This window comes from Chinchilla lanigera, unplaced genomic scaffold (genome assembly GCF_000276665.1).
Source record: "Chinchilla lanigera isolate Chin_1 unplaced genomic scaffold, ChiLan1.0 scaffold00106, whole genome shotgun sequence".
Taxonomy (NCBI): domain Eukaryota; kingdom Metazoa; phylum Chordata; class Mammalia; order Rodentia; family Chinchillidae; genus Chinchilla; species Chinchilla lanigera.
In genome coordinates, this window is record NW_004955507.1 from 119,957 (window position 1) to 135,248 (window position 15,292).

Genomic DNA, 15,292 nt, shown 5'->3' on the forward strand with positions numbered 1-15,292 from the left:
CTGAAGCCGCGCGCAAGCCTGGCCGCCGCGTCCGGGCGCGCGAGGAGCAGGGAGGCGAGCGCCCGCCGGCAGCCCAGCGCTTTATAGCGCCGGGGGGAGGGGGTCGCGCTTTCGTAACCGCGCGGGGTGAAAGACCGAGGGGGAGGCGCGGGCGGCGGGGGGCGGCCAGGCCAGCACTTGCATAATGCGCCCTGACTCACCGCGCCTGGGGACAGGGAGGGTCCCTCTGGGCCGCCGCGGACTGCTGGGACTGGCGCGCAGGGTGGCCAAGCTCTGCAGCGGCGCTGAGCTGCGGGGCCAAGCCCTGGCCTGGTTACCCAGCCCTTGCGCCAGTAGCTGGCGGCCTGGGGTGGCCTCCGGGCCCAGCTGCCCGGGCTGGAGGCCCGAGTGGGCCTGGTAGGAAAACCCTGGTCTCGCGTGGCGAGTAGGGGCCTGTGGGGCTGCCTGCTGCATTAGTGCTGAGACCCTGGCTGTGCCAAGTTGGCCCCTCCGCCTTCTAAGGACTAGTTATGCGGGGGTTTTAGAGTGTTTTGCCCAAATGGTTTTTCCTTTTCATAAAGGATGCATTTTACTCTTTGAGAAGAGTTGTGGTGCCCTTTGCGTCAATATTTGTTCTTTAGTTTCAACATTTAGAAGCATTAAAACGCCCCCTGTTAAATATTCTCTAGAAACAAAACTCTGGTCAGGATAGGAAATTCTTTAGCAGCCTGGGTGGGTGGTTGCGTGGTTGGTTGCCTACTTACTTTGCCGCAGTTCCCTGAAATCACTGGGAAGCACATCTAATGATTGTTTACGATACATTTTATTGCAAAGCCATATTGGAAGCGTATTTTATTTTGTTTTCGAAACTGTCAAATGAATTGGTAGAGGAGTGGACAAAGAAAAGTGACCAATATTCTATAAGAAAAAGTGTTTCACCTACTTCATGACATAGTTTACTCACCGTTTTTCTTCCTCTTTCCAAAGTTAGAGTTCCACGAATCTCATCAAGGCAGTCAAGACTCAGATTTTCACCAACTGAGAAATAATAATGATATGGCGAAAAAATCTTTTTTTAACTGTTCCTTTTACACAGTATTAGTTTTGTCTTCCCGAGTCAAACGGGGAGAAACAGAAGAATCTGGAACATTTTGCTGCACCTGAAATAAGAGTAGGTAGGAGAAAAGGAAATGTCAAATAAATAAGGAGTTGATTGGTTCCCAGACCAGCCATATAGCTATTTCTAGCCCCTCCTCAAAAAAAAAAAAGCTTCTTTCAATTTACTGTAATATTTTGAACATTACCTGACTGGTTCTCAGCTTCAACTTTGCACTTCTCTACGACTGTGAGTCCCAGCTATCTTCCCAGAGTTAGGAATGCCTGTTTCTGACCACCAAGCTTACCAGATCTTCTGGGGCTAGTTTTACCAAAACATGTTTATAGTTGTTCCTCAGTTTCTACAGGAGATTGGTTCCTGGCCTCCTGTGGATACAAAATTCTGTATATATTCAAGTCCCTTCTGTGAGATGGCATAATATTTGCATATAACCTAATCAAATCCTTCTGTGTATTTCAACTCATCTCTAGGTAACGATTCTTCCTACAATGCTATGTAAATAGTTGTTAAACTGTATCGTTTAGGGAATAATGACAGAAACAAAAGTCTACTCATGTTCAGTGCAGACACAATTGTGGTTTATTGCTGTGTAAACAATATTGCTTACAAAATAATGACAGATGATGGTCAGTAGAGATGGAACCACCATAGGTGTAACTATATACTATATAAGCAAGACTCAAGGCAAAGATACTCCAATGATCAGTGCTGTGTGGAGCGTGAGAGTACCATGGAACAATGGGAGGCTACTGCAGAGTGTGCCTGGACCTCACATCACTTCATTCACATGGAATCAACCTCGTGCTTGGGATGCAGAAAATTCAAGTTTGTTTTTTAGTTTTTTCTGAACTTTTTCTATCCAATGTTGGTCGAGTCCATGGATGTAAAACCTGTGAATAAGAAGGGCTGGCTGCAATCCCGAATAGGATGACTGAGGTGTACTCCAGAACCCCTCCTGCAGGAATTGCGTGTTTGGCCGTATATTCTGTATATACCTGTGCTGTCTGAGTGGGGAAAGACTTTCAGGCACCTATTGAGCTCCCATCCCCTATTTGGCTGCTTTAGCATTCCAGAGTAGAAGTCTTTCTGTTTCTGCTCCAACTCCTCCAGCACAAGAGAACCCCAGGCCTAGCCCAATTGTCTTTGGGTACAAAAGTTCTCCTAACATTCCCTGGCCCTGTGAACCACCTCTCTAGAGCATATTCTAGTGATCTTGTGCATGCTGTATGATGGGTGAGTGAGGGCCGGGGATACAGCTCAGCAGCACAAGCGCCTGCCTGGCAAGCGCAAGGTCCTGAGTTGGATTCCTGGTACCAAAAAAAAAAAAAAAAAAAAGATGGGTGAATGCGAGGGATTTCACCATATTTGTATGGTGGTGGTTTTTGCAGCAACATGTATGCAGTTATTTGTTAGGTATTTAAAGATGTTGGTAAAACCTACCCTCCCTTTCTCTCTTCCTTTCTTTCCTCTTCCCTTCCTCTCCCTTCCCTTCTTCTCTCCTTTTTTCTCTTTTAATGAATTATCATGAACCTTGTTGTTTCAGACAACAGTAAAGAAAACCAATTTATTTTGGCATTCTCTCACAGATTTATTCATGATTACAAATAATGTGAATTTAGGTAAACTGATGTTTTTAATCAGTGCTTTGAAATTAATCTCATAAAATAACTTTTCAAATGTGCATATATAAGGGGCTGGGGATTTAGCTCAGTGGCACAGCACCTGCTTGGCAAGCGCAAGGTCATGAGTTTGATTCCCGGTACCAGAAAAAAACCAAAAAACCAAAAAAAAAAAAAAAAAAAGTGCATATATATGAAATATTGTAAAGAAAAATGTTCACAGTGGCTAGTTCTATGTGGTACATTTAAAGTTTGTTTTTCTTTGTACCTTGTATTGTTCAATTTTTCTACAGGGAAAATGTTTAATCAGAAAATTAAGCAAATATTTTCTTTCCAAATATTTTCCTTGCTTTTTCTATAAATAAAATGAGGTTTTAAGTTACACCATATGGATGCCATATACCACACACAAAGTTCATTTCCTTGCCCTGCTTTAAGAAGAAGAAATCATCTTTCATTCATCTGAGTAGTTCCATGTGACACATCAAGGAATTTGTACATTGTAGATGCTCAATAAACATATTAATTTAATATTTTTCTGAAATTAATCACTTCATGTATGCTTCATAAAACATTTATTTAAAAACACCTGGTCCTTCCAGTATGTACTTTCTCAGGATTTAGCACTTGTAGAAGTGGCTACTTGTTCTTTCACCAAAAAATTTGCACTCCCCTTTCATGGTATAAAATTGGGGGCTACATCTGCCAGCCTTTTTCTCCTCCACACCCTCTTCCCAGAGCTTGATAAGGCCACAAGCTTAAATTCTCATTATGTAATGTATTATATATTGTGACACTCCCAGAAAAGCTGCCTATCCAATCATCCATTCTCTCTTTACTTCTCTCACTGCTGCTGGCAGATCCTCTAACAGTCTGGCAACTTTGGTGACTGGATTTATGTTAATGAGAAATAAACTTCCATTGGGTTAAACTATTGAGATTTGAGGAATTAATGTAACAGAAGTTATACTAACACTACCAGCAGCAAACGGGTCACTGACTCCTCGAAAATATTGAAAAATGTTTTACCATCATTAAAACAAGAGCTAAAAAAAAAAAAAGAGCTAATGTAATACATTTACATTATTACCCTCAAGTAAATTAAGCATTTCCAACCACTCTTACATGCACATCTTGACTGAGACCAAGAAAAATGAAAACAAGGAAATTGGGCACAATTTTTCTTACCCCTACATGCCTAAATGATTGGTTGAAAATGAAAAAGTTAGTTAGCCAATGTTTTCTGGTATAAAACAACTTTTCAATAAGGATTTTTCTGTGGTTGTTAAGCTATCAATCAATCTCATCTATTTAGTTGAATGCAGTATGGGTTCCCCCCCTGCTGAATTATCTCTGATATGCTTGCCATACCTATCAATTGGGTGCAGGCAGACAGCTGCCTTAAGAGCAATGTGCAGATGAAAGGATTGCCAGGATGTGTCTCAAATCCCTTCTCTGGGAGTGCCTTTCCATAATGGGTACTGACAGGAACTGAGAATCTGGCTTAAGGCAGAAGAGTGATGATCAGTTACCCTAGGCATTATCACTGGCTTCATGCTGGTGCTTCATCCTCGTGCGTGTATTAGCTTTCTGTATAAATTGTTATCTGTAGTGGAAAGCTGTAGCAATGATGAAATTAAATATCTGTGCTCATTTGTATAGCGTACTTCTAAAAAATGTCAACACGTTAAACAGAAAGTTTAAGGAATTTAAGCCATTCTTTGGGGCATCTTTAGATTTTTAAAAGTGTTTCCTAGGGTTTTTATTTCATTTTTATTTTAGTATGAAAATTTGTCCACATTTTAAATTTCTTAAGAATAGATTTTTGTATATTCCCATATGCAATTTGTATGAAGTACACTTTTAAACTTTGCCATGTTAAAGTGGTTGGTTTAGGGTAGATTATGATCACTAACTGTGTGACTTTGGAAGTTTCCTAATCACTCTGTGCTTCAACTTCTCCCTTGTAAAACATAGATAATAATAGTCCCTATTTCATAAGATTATTGTAAGAATTCAGTGAGATTGTCTATGTCAGGGTCTTAGGAGAGTAACTAGCATGAAGTGTATATTATTTATAGTAACTATTCTTATTATCATGCAGCTTGTATTTCTAAACAATAGCTATGTAAATGGAATGGAGTTTTCACATTGACTTAGTTATCATTTTGGAGATGTTTTATCTAAATGAATTGATCAACAGGGTCTATAGCATCTGAGATCTTGCCTTTTTGTTTTTTCTCATTCTCCCTACTAGTTAATACTATTTTAAAAACAAAACAAAACAAAAATCTATGCTTTAAATCAACAAGAAGTGCTGACCTAAAAATTAATTAGGGAAATTTTGAAGTCAATTATTTTGTATGTTAAAATCTGTTTAAATTATCTGTTTTATAATTTTCAGCTTTAAGATATGATATTTTCCTAACTTGATTTTGTTTTTGAATGTCTGTGCATAAATAGCCAATAAGAGACACAACGTTCCTGCCAGAAGCTTTTCAAAGAGCTCCCCTGAGGAGGAAAGGCAGTGGGAATAATGGGATGTAGTCAAGGACAAGGAGAAAGGAAAGAATGCTTCTGTGTGTGCTAAAAGGCAGGGTTCCAATGTACCCCATTTACAATCTTTGCTTGATAAAATGTCGTTTGTCTTAGTTCAAGCAGCAATAAGAAACTGGCACCAGTGGCTTATGAACAACAGAAATTTTTTCCTGGCAGATTTGGAGGCTGAAAATCTGACATCAGGTTGCCAGCATGCTTGGGTCCCAGTGAGGTCCCTCCTGCCTCTTCCGGGCTATAAATTGCATTTTCTCCTTGTATCCTTCCTGGGGTCCCGTTTAAAAGAGCACTGATCCCACTCATAAAGACTCTACCTCCATCACCTCTCAAGGGTCCTGCCTCCTCATACCATTGCAGGGGTGTCAGAATTTCATCATGGATTTAGGAAAGACCCAGGATTGTCTTTTTTCTGGTGCTTTCTATCTTCTTTTCTTGTGCTTCTAACAAATCAGTGACCCAGTCCTGTCAATTGCTTGACTGGATTGTGTCTCACATTTGTCCCTTCTTTTTTCATGACTAAGTAACTCACCCTTAGATGACAGAAATAGCCCTAAAACTTTGTTTATGAATTTATTCATTACATAAATTAGACATGCTCATTGTAGATGCTTAGAAAAATCAAGTAAGCGAGAGAGAAAGAAAGAAAGAAAGAAAGAAAGAAAGAAAGAAAGAAAGAAAGAAAGAAAAAGAAAGAGAAAAAAGAAAGGAATAAGATAAAAATGTATGTCTTAAATTCATCATTATAGAATAATTATAATTACATTTTGGTTTATACATCTGTGAGTGTGTGTGTGTGCGTGTATTAGTGGAATCATACTGCTATGCTAGTTTGTAATTAACTGCATATCATAAATATGTGTTCATATGAATAAATAAATTTTAACACTATTGTTAGCATTAGGTATATAGTTTTTCATCCTGTGAATATGATGCTATTTATTTACTCAACCTCTTATTATTGAATATCTAGGCTATTTCTAATGTTTAATAAACATGCTTTTGATAAATATCCTTGCAACTGCTTTGACATGATATTATTTATTTACTCAACCTCTTATATTGAATATCTAGGCTATTTCTAATGTTTTATAAACATGTTTTTGATATGTATCCTTACAACTGCATATAAGAATAATATACATCCTTAATTATTTTATAAGATAAATTAATAATATACCAGAATTACAGGGTCAGTAGTTATATACTTTTTTTAGGATGTTTGAGATAATGGACCAAATGCATTACAATAATCTTCCCTTACTAGCAAAGGATTTCTAAGATGGTCTTCAAATGCGTGAAACCACAGATAATACCGAACCCTATAAATAGATATCTTTCTTGTACATACAACAACTAAAAATAAAATAGAATGATTATGGCCGCATAGTGTGCTAAAAGTAATTTTGGAAGTTATTTAAAACTTATGAGTTATTAAGTGGCTGGGGATTTAGCTCAGTGGCACAGCACCTGCCTGGCAAGCACAAGATCATGAGTTCGATTCCCGGTACCAGAAAAAAAAATAAAATAAAATAAAAAATAAAACTTAGGAGTTATTTATTTCTGGAATTTTTCATTTAATATCTTTATCATAAGGTTGACTGCAGGTAACTGACACCTTGGAATGTAAAATCATGAATAAGAGGGGATTACTGTGTACCTTCTTCATCTGTATCCCAATGTCCAATATTTGTTTTTTCCAAATTATCTTTTTCAGTACTACTGTGTTAACTTTGTAAAGGAAAATGCCAGTAATATCACTTCATCTCTCACTGCTCATCCTGTTACCCTACACTCCACACCCTTGCTCTGGTGATACCACCTGGAACATGCTCAACCTCCACCCTGTCTCTACTTACTCTAAATGTGATGCCTTATGTGAGCTTGCAGAACCACATGTATGTGCCTCACTTCTGCATTTATCATGGTTTGTTCTACGGCTTATGGCTTGTTATGTACCAGTCTCACTTCCCTTGCTACGCAACTGGTAAAACAAGGACCAAGCCTTGTTCCTCCTCTAGTGTCCCCTACATTTAAAGTGTAATCATCAGAAATTACTCAACTATGCAGTAACAGACAGCCCTATGAAAGTAAGACAGGTTTATTCTTCACTCATTCTACCTGTTCAGCTCAGGTCAGCAGGGACTTCTGTTCTGTGACATCCTCACTCTGGGTTACACCAGTGAATCCATCTGAAACTCCAGCTGAAGCTAACATGGGAGCATGGGGAACAGAGGTAAAAAATCTCACAGTAGCAATTTGTTATTCCTGCCCGGAAGTGGCATTTCTGCCCATAGCCCATTGGCCAAATTTAGCCATGTGGTCTTTCTAGAGAAAGGTGTACAGAGAAGAGGAATCTTCCTATATAACTACAAAGGAAGAATGATCTTATAACCTGAATCTCCACGGTAGTATCTACGATGGTGGCTTGCTTATAATGGAGGAATCAAAATATATGCTATAATGTTGAGTAAATATTTGATATAGGCAGTTATAGAAACAAAATAATACACTGTTTCTTTTTCAAATTAATTGTCATTTTTATAAGTATAAAAATATTACATATTTTTTCCTACAAGGAAGCAAATTCCTATTAATCCAAACCAACTCCTAACATGCAATACAAATGTGGGGTTTTTTCTCTGTTTAAATAGGAAAGGATGGAATCAGAGAATTGTGAATATACCACATGCTTTTGGGAGAAGTAGGAACTGCCCAATAGTTACACAAAATAACTAGGTAGAAAAGAGTTCCCTGGTTAGAAGATGATGATAGTCTCATGGGAAGGGTAATTTGGTTGATTCAATTCTTTCCCCTGGGAAATACATCTTTTCATTATTCTAATTGTAATGAGATGCTAAAAGGATGTTATAAAGTAGTAAATAGTAATCTGTGGAAGACTCCCCTGAGATAAGACTTGGATATGACATTGATTGGTAATTCACAAGATACTTTGAAGTAGCAGATGAATCTCAATTTTAAGAAGTAGGGTAGCTCAACTAATGCAAATTTGAATTTTATTCCTTGATGAAACCATGTACCAACTAAGAATCTCTCAGTTCAAGACCTAGAACCTGCAACCTCAACTCTTTCTTTTGTGGCTATTAAGATTATTATTATTCTAGCAAAGTGAAACTTCAGGTTTAGAGAATTAAACCCATACATTGTTCTTTCTGAAGCAAACAAATGTAAATGTAATAATAATTTTTGGAGTCACTGTAATATGTTGTGTTTTTCACTTAAGAGAATTTCTTGTTAGGTTTGTAGCTTTATTGAAATAGACCTTCAATAAGTTAGAAATTAGCATTAAAATATTCAAAACAATTGGCTCATAAAATGAATATTTTGACTTATTAGATGCACAATAATGTTTAAACACTTGGGCAAATGTACTTAATAGATGTAAAAGCTTAATAAACTGAACATTAAACAAAACTAAGTATCAGTAAGTATTCTTTACATGCCAGTGGCCTCTGAGATGTTAAGGATCCTAGCAACAGATGAGATAGCTACTGTCCAGTAGATTTAATAGATTGTACCTTGTAGCAAAACCACATAATGTCCAGCTACTAGTATTAAAAATAAAATCCAAACTGATGTGCTTGTCAGGAGAACACAGTTAACAACTACATGGTTCGCTTTTTATCATTGTGTCTCTTGACAAGAGTTATTGTTCAATCTTTGGCTTGATTAGGCTTGGATTGGAGGCAAATGTTTTGCCATGTGCACCTCTCTAATACACAATAAGCCCAAGGTTTCTTCTTTTAAAACACTTTGGAAGTGAAGCTTCTAAAGTGAGAATGATTGAGAGTGGCAGGATTTACAAAAAGAGTAAAACAAGCAATCTGAGTGATCAAAGGACTTTTAAGAAAAAGATTCACTTTTATGCTGTGTTGATGCTAAGCCATTTCATCTCCCCACAAAGTTCATTATATTCCTATATAAACAAACAAAAAAACCTAAGCACTTCCAAGGTCTAAACCCAAGCACTTCCTACAGTCATCATACAAGAACAACTCAAATTGCCAATCAGTGCTAATGTAATATAATTAAGAGATGCGTCAGTGATGATTCTTTGCTGTGGCCAGCAGCAGTTCAGTTATTTTTCTGGAATAGATAGTTCAACCTGACAGTTGCCTGAATGATCTAGGATGCTCTGAGGATTCTCTGAGGACTTAGGGGCTAATAATGTTCAGGGGCTTAGTGTCCTGAAGAACTCTTTAATCCTCTGCTTCCTGAACCCCATCATAAGCTAGAACCTTCTGTCACGTCCCAGGAGTTACCGGCAGTTTGAGAGCTCTGCCAAGGCAACCTTTCAGTTCTGCCTTTGGTGCTCTTACAAACTACCATCCAGGCTTTCCTTAGCAACTTTGGCAATCATGAATTTCCTTTTTGGCCTCTGCCTAAGGTAGCACTCTGAGGATCTTCCATTCTAAACAAAACAAGCCACACCATGGGTGAGATCAGCCAAGATGCTGTGGAGAAGTATCTCGAGGAGAACCCTCAATTTGCCAAGGAGTACTTTTACAAGAAACTTCATGTTGAAGCAGTGGGAGAAATCTTCAAGAACAGCCAGGCTATGGTCAAGGCCAGCTTGTCGTTCCCTGAGCTGACACAAGTAGAGGAGTCAGCCCTGTGCCTGGAACTGCTGTGGTCTGTGCAGGAAGAGGCAAGCAGCGCCGAGCTGGTAGCACACAGGGCCCTGCAGAGGCTGGCCCAGCTGCTGCAGGCTGACCGCTGCAGCATGTTCGTATACCGTGCCCGCAATGGCACTCCAGAGATGGCCTCCAGGTTGCTGGACGTCACCACAACCTCCAAGTTTGAGGACAACCTGGTGGTCCCTGACAGAGAAGTTGTGTTTCCACTGGACATCGGGATAGTGGGTTGGGTTGCTCACACCAAGAAAACCCTTAATGTCCCTGATGTGAAAAAGGTAGGTGGCCCTCTGATAGTGGGAATAGGTCTTGGTGGGGTCTAGGAGGGAACCAATGAGAAAAAGATGGCACCATTCCTGTGGCATCAATTTGGCTAAAATGTGGGAAGAGTGGGTAGTGGGGCAGAAGAGCACCCAGGCTTTGCCATGCCAGATTTACCAAATAAAAATGCAAGTTGCCCAGTTAAACTTGAATCTCAGTTGAGTAACAGATAGTGTTTCTTAATATAAGTATGCTCTATGTGATGTTTGACATTTGATCAGGCACTTCTACCTGGGCTTTATGTGTTCCACATCTCTTTCCCTAACTCCTCCATTGTTTTGTGTATTTTCATTTTGAACCACAGTCAAGTTGGTCAGTGCAGTTGAAGATCAGCTAAGCAGCCCAATGCCAAGGCTATGAAACCGTTCCCATGCCTTTCATTCATAACCCTCAGAGGACGTGCAGTTCTTTGGGATGGATGGCTCATAAAGCGATTTTTTTCACCTATAGACTAAATATGCAAAAAGGAAAATTTTACATTGCTTAGAAGTTCAGATATTTGACTTAGATTACAAATGTGAACTTAATGATAGTTGAGTACAGCTGAACCATGCTCTCAGATCTATCAGGAATGAATTCCAGTCATTTGAATGGACATTTGAACCCTCCTGAAGACCTAAAAGAGCACACTATACTAATGTAAAGCACTGATATACCCCTTACAGAAACAGAAAAATAACTTTTCTTTTTACTACTGCAATATACTTATTTGAGCCAAAGATATAAAATGCTAATAATTCATAATCCCTTAGCAACAATCATGGATATAAGCCTGGAATTTCTTCCCGACAACCTCTTCTCCACACCCTAGTCACATAATTATGATTTACTGTCAACAGAAGGGGAGAAATAGATTGTGACAGGGTAGAATTTAATGGAAAGGAGCAGCCCTGAAATGCTCTCGGTGCAAGGGTCTATGGTCAGCATGTGACAAGGGCAGCTGGAGAGGGAAGAGGGTAATCCCTTCCATATCTCCTAAAGCTGATTACAGGAGGAGGCCCAGGAGGAGAAGTTTGTCAAACTTTAGCACCACTAGGCAAACAATGGCAGGCCCCTTTCAGGCGCAAGTGTTGCAGCAGGCCCTTAGCATCTTAGTTCTTTAGGGTCACTCCTTTCCAAGAGTTTGAACCAGCTTAAGCTTGCTTTTTGAGATGTGTGCTGTTGCTTTCAGTGACTAAACTCATGGATGTTCTTAAAAACAAGCTTGTTTTAAGCTGGGCATACACCTGCATTCCCAGAATTCTAGGAGGTTGAAGCAGGCAGACCAGAAGTTCAAGCCCTACTTGGGGAGCTTAGTAATTTAGCAAGACCCTATCTCAAAAATCTTCTCTTGGTCCCAGCTATAGATTATGTCCCCATACCCTGAGATTTTCTCACGGGAATATGCTTCTTCAGGCTCCAACTGAGTTCACCTCCAAAGTGACTAGGACATCAAACTTAAGAAACTGACATCCAAACAAATTGTTTCTGAGAATTTTTAAAAGGAGAGGTGGGTAAGATGATTTCTGCTGTAATGTTTTAATGAGCTCAGTTCTCCACACTGAGAGGAAAATCAGAGACTGAAGCTGCTTAAAAGATGAGGTAACTTTGGCCTGTCATTGTCCATGGCCTGTCATTGTCCGTGGTGGGCACTGCTGCACAGAAAGTGCAGTTCATGGTGTGGGGAGCTCTCCCTTCTGAGAAGTCTTGCTGTTCTGGATGGGAAGTGAGTTTTGAAAACAGATGCTCCCTTGAACTGGGGCAGGGGATAAAAGTCCTATTTACTCTCCATTTTTGCTGCTTCTAAGCATTTTCCCCCACCAGAATGGTACTTTTTAACTCTGCCTGTACTTTAAAATCAAACTGATGGCCTTTTAAAAAATATTGATGTTTAAGACTCTCAATAGACCAGAGTTTATGCTGGGACATGGATGTTATTATGTTTAAAGTTCCCTAGGTGATTCTAATATGCAGCCAAGGTTGAAAGAAACGTCTATTAGGTTAGCAGACACAGGAGGAACAGGTGACTTTCAAATCAACTGTAGAATATTAGAAATGGAAAGGGTTTGATGTGCCTTATTAGCCCAACTCTCCTGTAGCAGATGGAAAGTTGAGGTCCCATAGTTGTGTCTCCCCCAGAATCCATGGTACATGTGAGTGAGAGGGCAGCAATGGAATAGAGACCTCCTGACTCCCTGGCCATTGCTTTTCCACTTGCCCTGCAGCCCTGCTGTTTCACATGCTTCGGGCACTGCAGGAAAATCTGCACCCAGAAAGAGGTAGAAACTAGTGTTTTAGGTGAAATTTTTGATTCATTCTTCACTTCTCTGCAGCACTTTACAATTTGTAAAATATTTTCATATTCCTAATCTTACTTGATTCTGACAAAGACCCTTTGCAGAAGATGAGTCATTATTTGTATTTTCATCTATATAATAAGGTTCTATTTAAGGTCAGGTAGACAGGATGTGTCAGGTCTGGAACAATAACCTAGTTCTTTGATACCGTCCTCTTTCTCCCACATCACTAACCACACATGACTTTCCTTTGGTTAGCAGTGTGGGTGCAGGTAGGAGAAAAATACCAGGCAAAAATGTCCCACAAATATATGAGATGCTTCCAATCTTGATGGTTCATGAAGATGGTAATAGGGAAGCTACGTGATGTAGCACAAGTTTTTTTGCATAAGAAAAGAACTGGGCACAGAACCAAGTCCGAGGCTTAGCAATTCTGTGTGGATTGAATTTCCATGCCTGAGTAATGAAGATAACCAAATGTACAGGTTAAATGTACATAAAGTGCCTGATTCATAACAGATGCTCTTTATAATGGTGTCCGTGATATAATTATCATGCTGTAGGAGTTTGGGAGTTTGGTGGAGATGATCAAAAAAGTCAATGATTATTGCCTGTTTAAAACATATTAAAAGCAAGGAAACTGAATAAAATGAAACAGAAATATCCTTTTCAAGCTAATTATTTCTTTTCTTTATCGGAAAAGCTGTTTGTTAATAATAGGTGGTCCTAAATCTAGCTGTGGTTTAGAAGAAAGCCCTAAGAGAAGGTTGACATTTTTAATAATTAACCAGGTGCTTACCGTTCTCTCCCCCCCCTCTTTTTCTTCCCTCATCTCTTTCTGCTTCTTGATCCCAAGGGTTAATGGTGTTTAATCAGGATTTAGGCTGCAACAAGATCAGGAGTGATCAGCATTCTGCTGCTCTAAACAGTGTTCTTTAGTTACCTTCAGGAACTTCTATGGAAAAAAGATCATCTAGAGAATCCAAGAATCAGAAACACAGGATTTACTCAAGGAAACTTCTCTGAGGACTGTTTGCTAGTGAAAAATAAACACTAAGAAGCCTCTCCTCCCCTACCTGGTAATTTGTTGGACGATTTATTCAAGAGTTTCACATGCATAGCGAAATATTAAATTTTGAAACCTACAAGCCATTTTCTCAAAACATGGAACTTAAGAACATATCCTATTTAGAGTCCACAGTAAAATGGCAACAAGTTTTGAAGCTGCAGAGTAAAATGGGTGGGAAATATTGCCTAATTTCCTCCTGTGGTGCACTTTTTTGGTATTTCACTTATTCTTCTAGTGCCTAGGACTGCTGCCTAAATGAAGGTGATCGCAATCTGTGATGGATAAGTATTATGAGAGGAAAACAGTATTCAAATTGGTCCATGCAAGCAGTGGATTAGAGAAAAAAAATCTAAAAAAGTCTGGTGACATCTGGCCAAAGGGTGAAGATGCTTTAAGACACAGAGAAGTAGCAGATAAATCAGGGAAAAAATGCAGCAACTTGTGGCATGGGGTAGAACTCAGACCCTCAAAGGTCAGGTGCTTCTGGGCACAGGAGGTCTATACCTTGATAAGGATATCTAATTTCTTCAGTGTCTAGAATTGGTTTAAAAATCTAGGTCTGGAAGCAAAATGTTAACTGAAAAAGCAAACTGCTTTTCAAGGGGGAGAGGAGCAGCCCAAAAGAGACCTAAATTTCTTTTCCTAGTATTTACAAATATCTCCTATGTGTCAGACAATTTTCTGAGTTCTCTACACATAGTATGTTGTTCTATCATCACATGACAGACTCTAGTTAGTAGATAGGAGCATTCTCTCCATTTTTATGTTAGAAAACAACGGCACAGAGGTAAAGTGACATGCCCAGAACTGGGGCCTGGTCTCAACCATGGAAGTCTAACTCCAGAAACTTCTTCTCCATTATGCAACATTTTCTCCCCAAAAATAAGTGCATCTACTTTGAGAAGAGATTGGAAGAGATGTGAGATGAAGGGCTGCATTTGAACATCATTCTTTTGCCTTGTGAATGATCTCATGTCTAGGTGTCTTCCATGAGAGCAATTCTTGTACTAGGTTGAATACTGGGATTAAAATACAGATTTCTGGCAGTTTATGAAACATTTTAGAATACAGATGCTACCTTAGGAGTTTAGGATTTGGTGGGTCTCCTCTGAGGTCTTAGAATCTGACTTATCAGCAGGGTATTCTGGAGCACAGCTGAGTCTGTTCCTAGTGACCAAACAGTCCTTGTCCTGATAGACTGGAAATCACAGAGCTGTGGACTCTCAGATTTTTAACCTGGGAAATGGAACAGAATCCAGCCTCCAAGATTTGTGTTGCTTTTAGAAGTATCATCAACAAGTGAAATGAAAATAGTGTAAATCATGAAAAGAATGTCACTTTAATTTTAGTCAGTGAGTCTCAGAAGCTGAAAGTTCGGCGCTAATTGAAAAAGATACAGGCTCAAAGAACATCAGAGCTCAAGGAAGGGTGGATCTCCTTCCATCTAGAAGGAGACTCACTGACATTGCAGCTAATAGGAAAACTGCAGCCTTTCTAATCATCATTCAGCTCTCACCACTGCCAGGGTATTAGAATCATGTCCTGTGTATATTACAGATAGAAGGTCTATATCTGGGAAGATCCTCTGTCCTAGCAGAGGAGAGAGGGAGGAGGGAGAGAGAGAAAGAAAGGAAAAGAAAGAGAGAGAGAGAGAGAGAGAGAGAGAGAGAGAGAGAGAGAGAGAGAGAAAAGAAAGAAAGAAA

At 39.4% G+C, this 15,292-nt stretch overlaps 2 protein-coding genes across 3 annotated transcripts in view; one reads left to right on the forward strand and one right to left on the reverse strand.

The window, feature by feature from the left end:
- Rbp4 (retinol binding protein 4, plasma) overlaps window positions 1-94 on the reverse strand; it is a gene marked incomplete in the record, with an annotated part of 7,709 nt that extends 7,615 nt beyond the window's left edge. Inside the window, 1 exon segment of the mRNA XM_013506237.1 lies at window positions 1-94.
- A 9,627-nt stretch (window positions 95-9,721) lies between these two features.
- Pde6c (phosphodiesterase 6C, cGMP-specific, cone, alpha prime) overlaps window positions 9,722-15,292 on the forward strand; it is a 49,909-nt gene continuing 44,338 nt past the window's right edge. For both annotated transcript variants that reach the window (XM_005407518.2, XM_005407519.1), the window contains exon 1: window positions 9,722-10,201. In XM_005407518.2, the coding sequence (XP_005407575.1) occupies window positions 9,722-10,201 (480 nt within the window). The remainder of the gene's footprint in view (window positions 10,202-15,292) is intronic.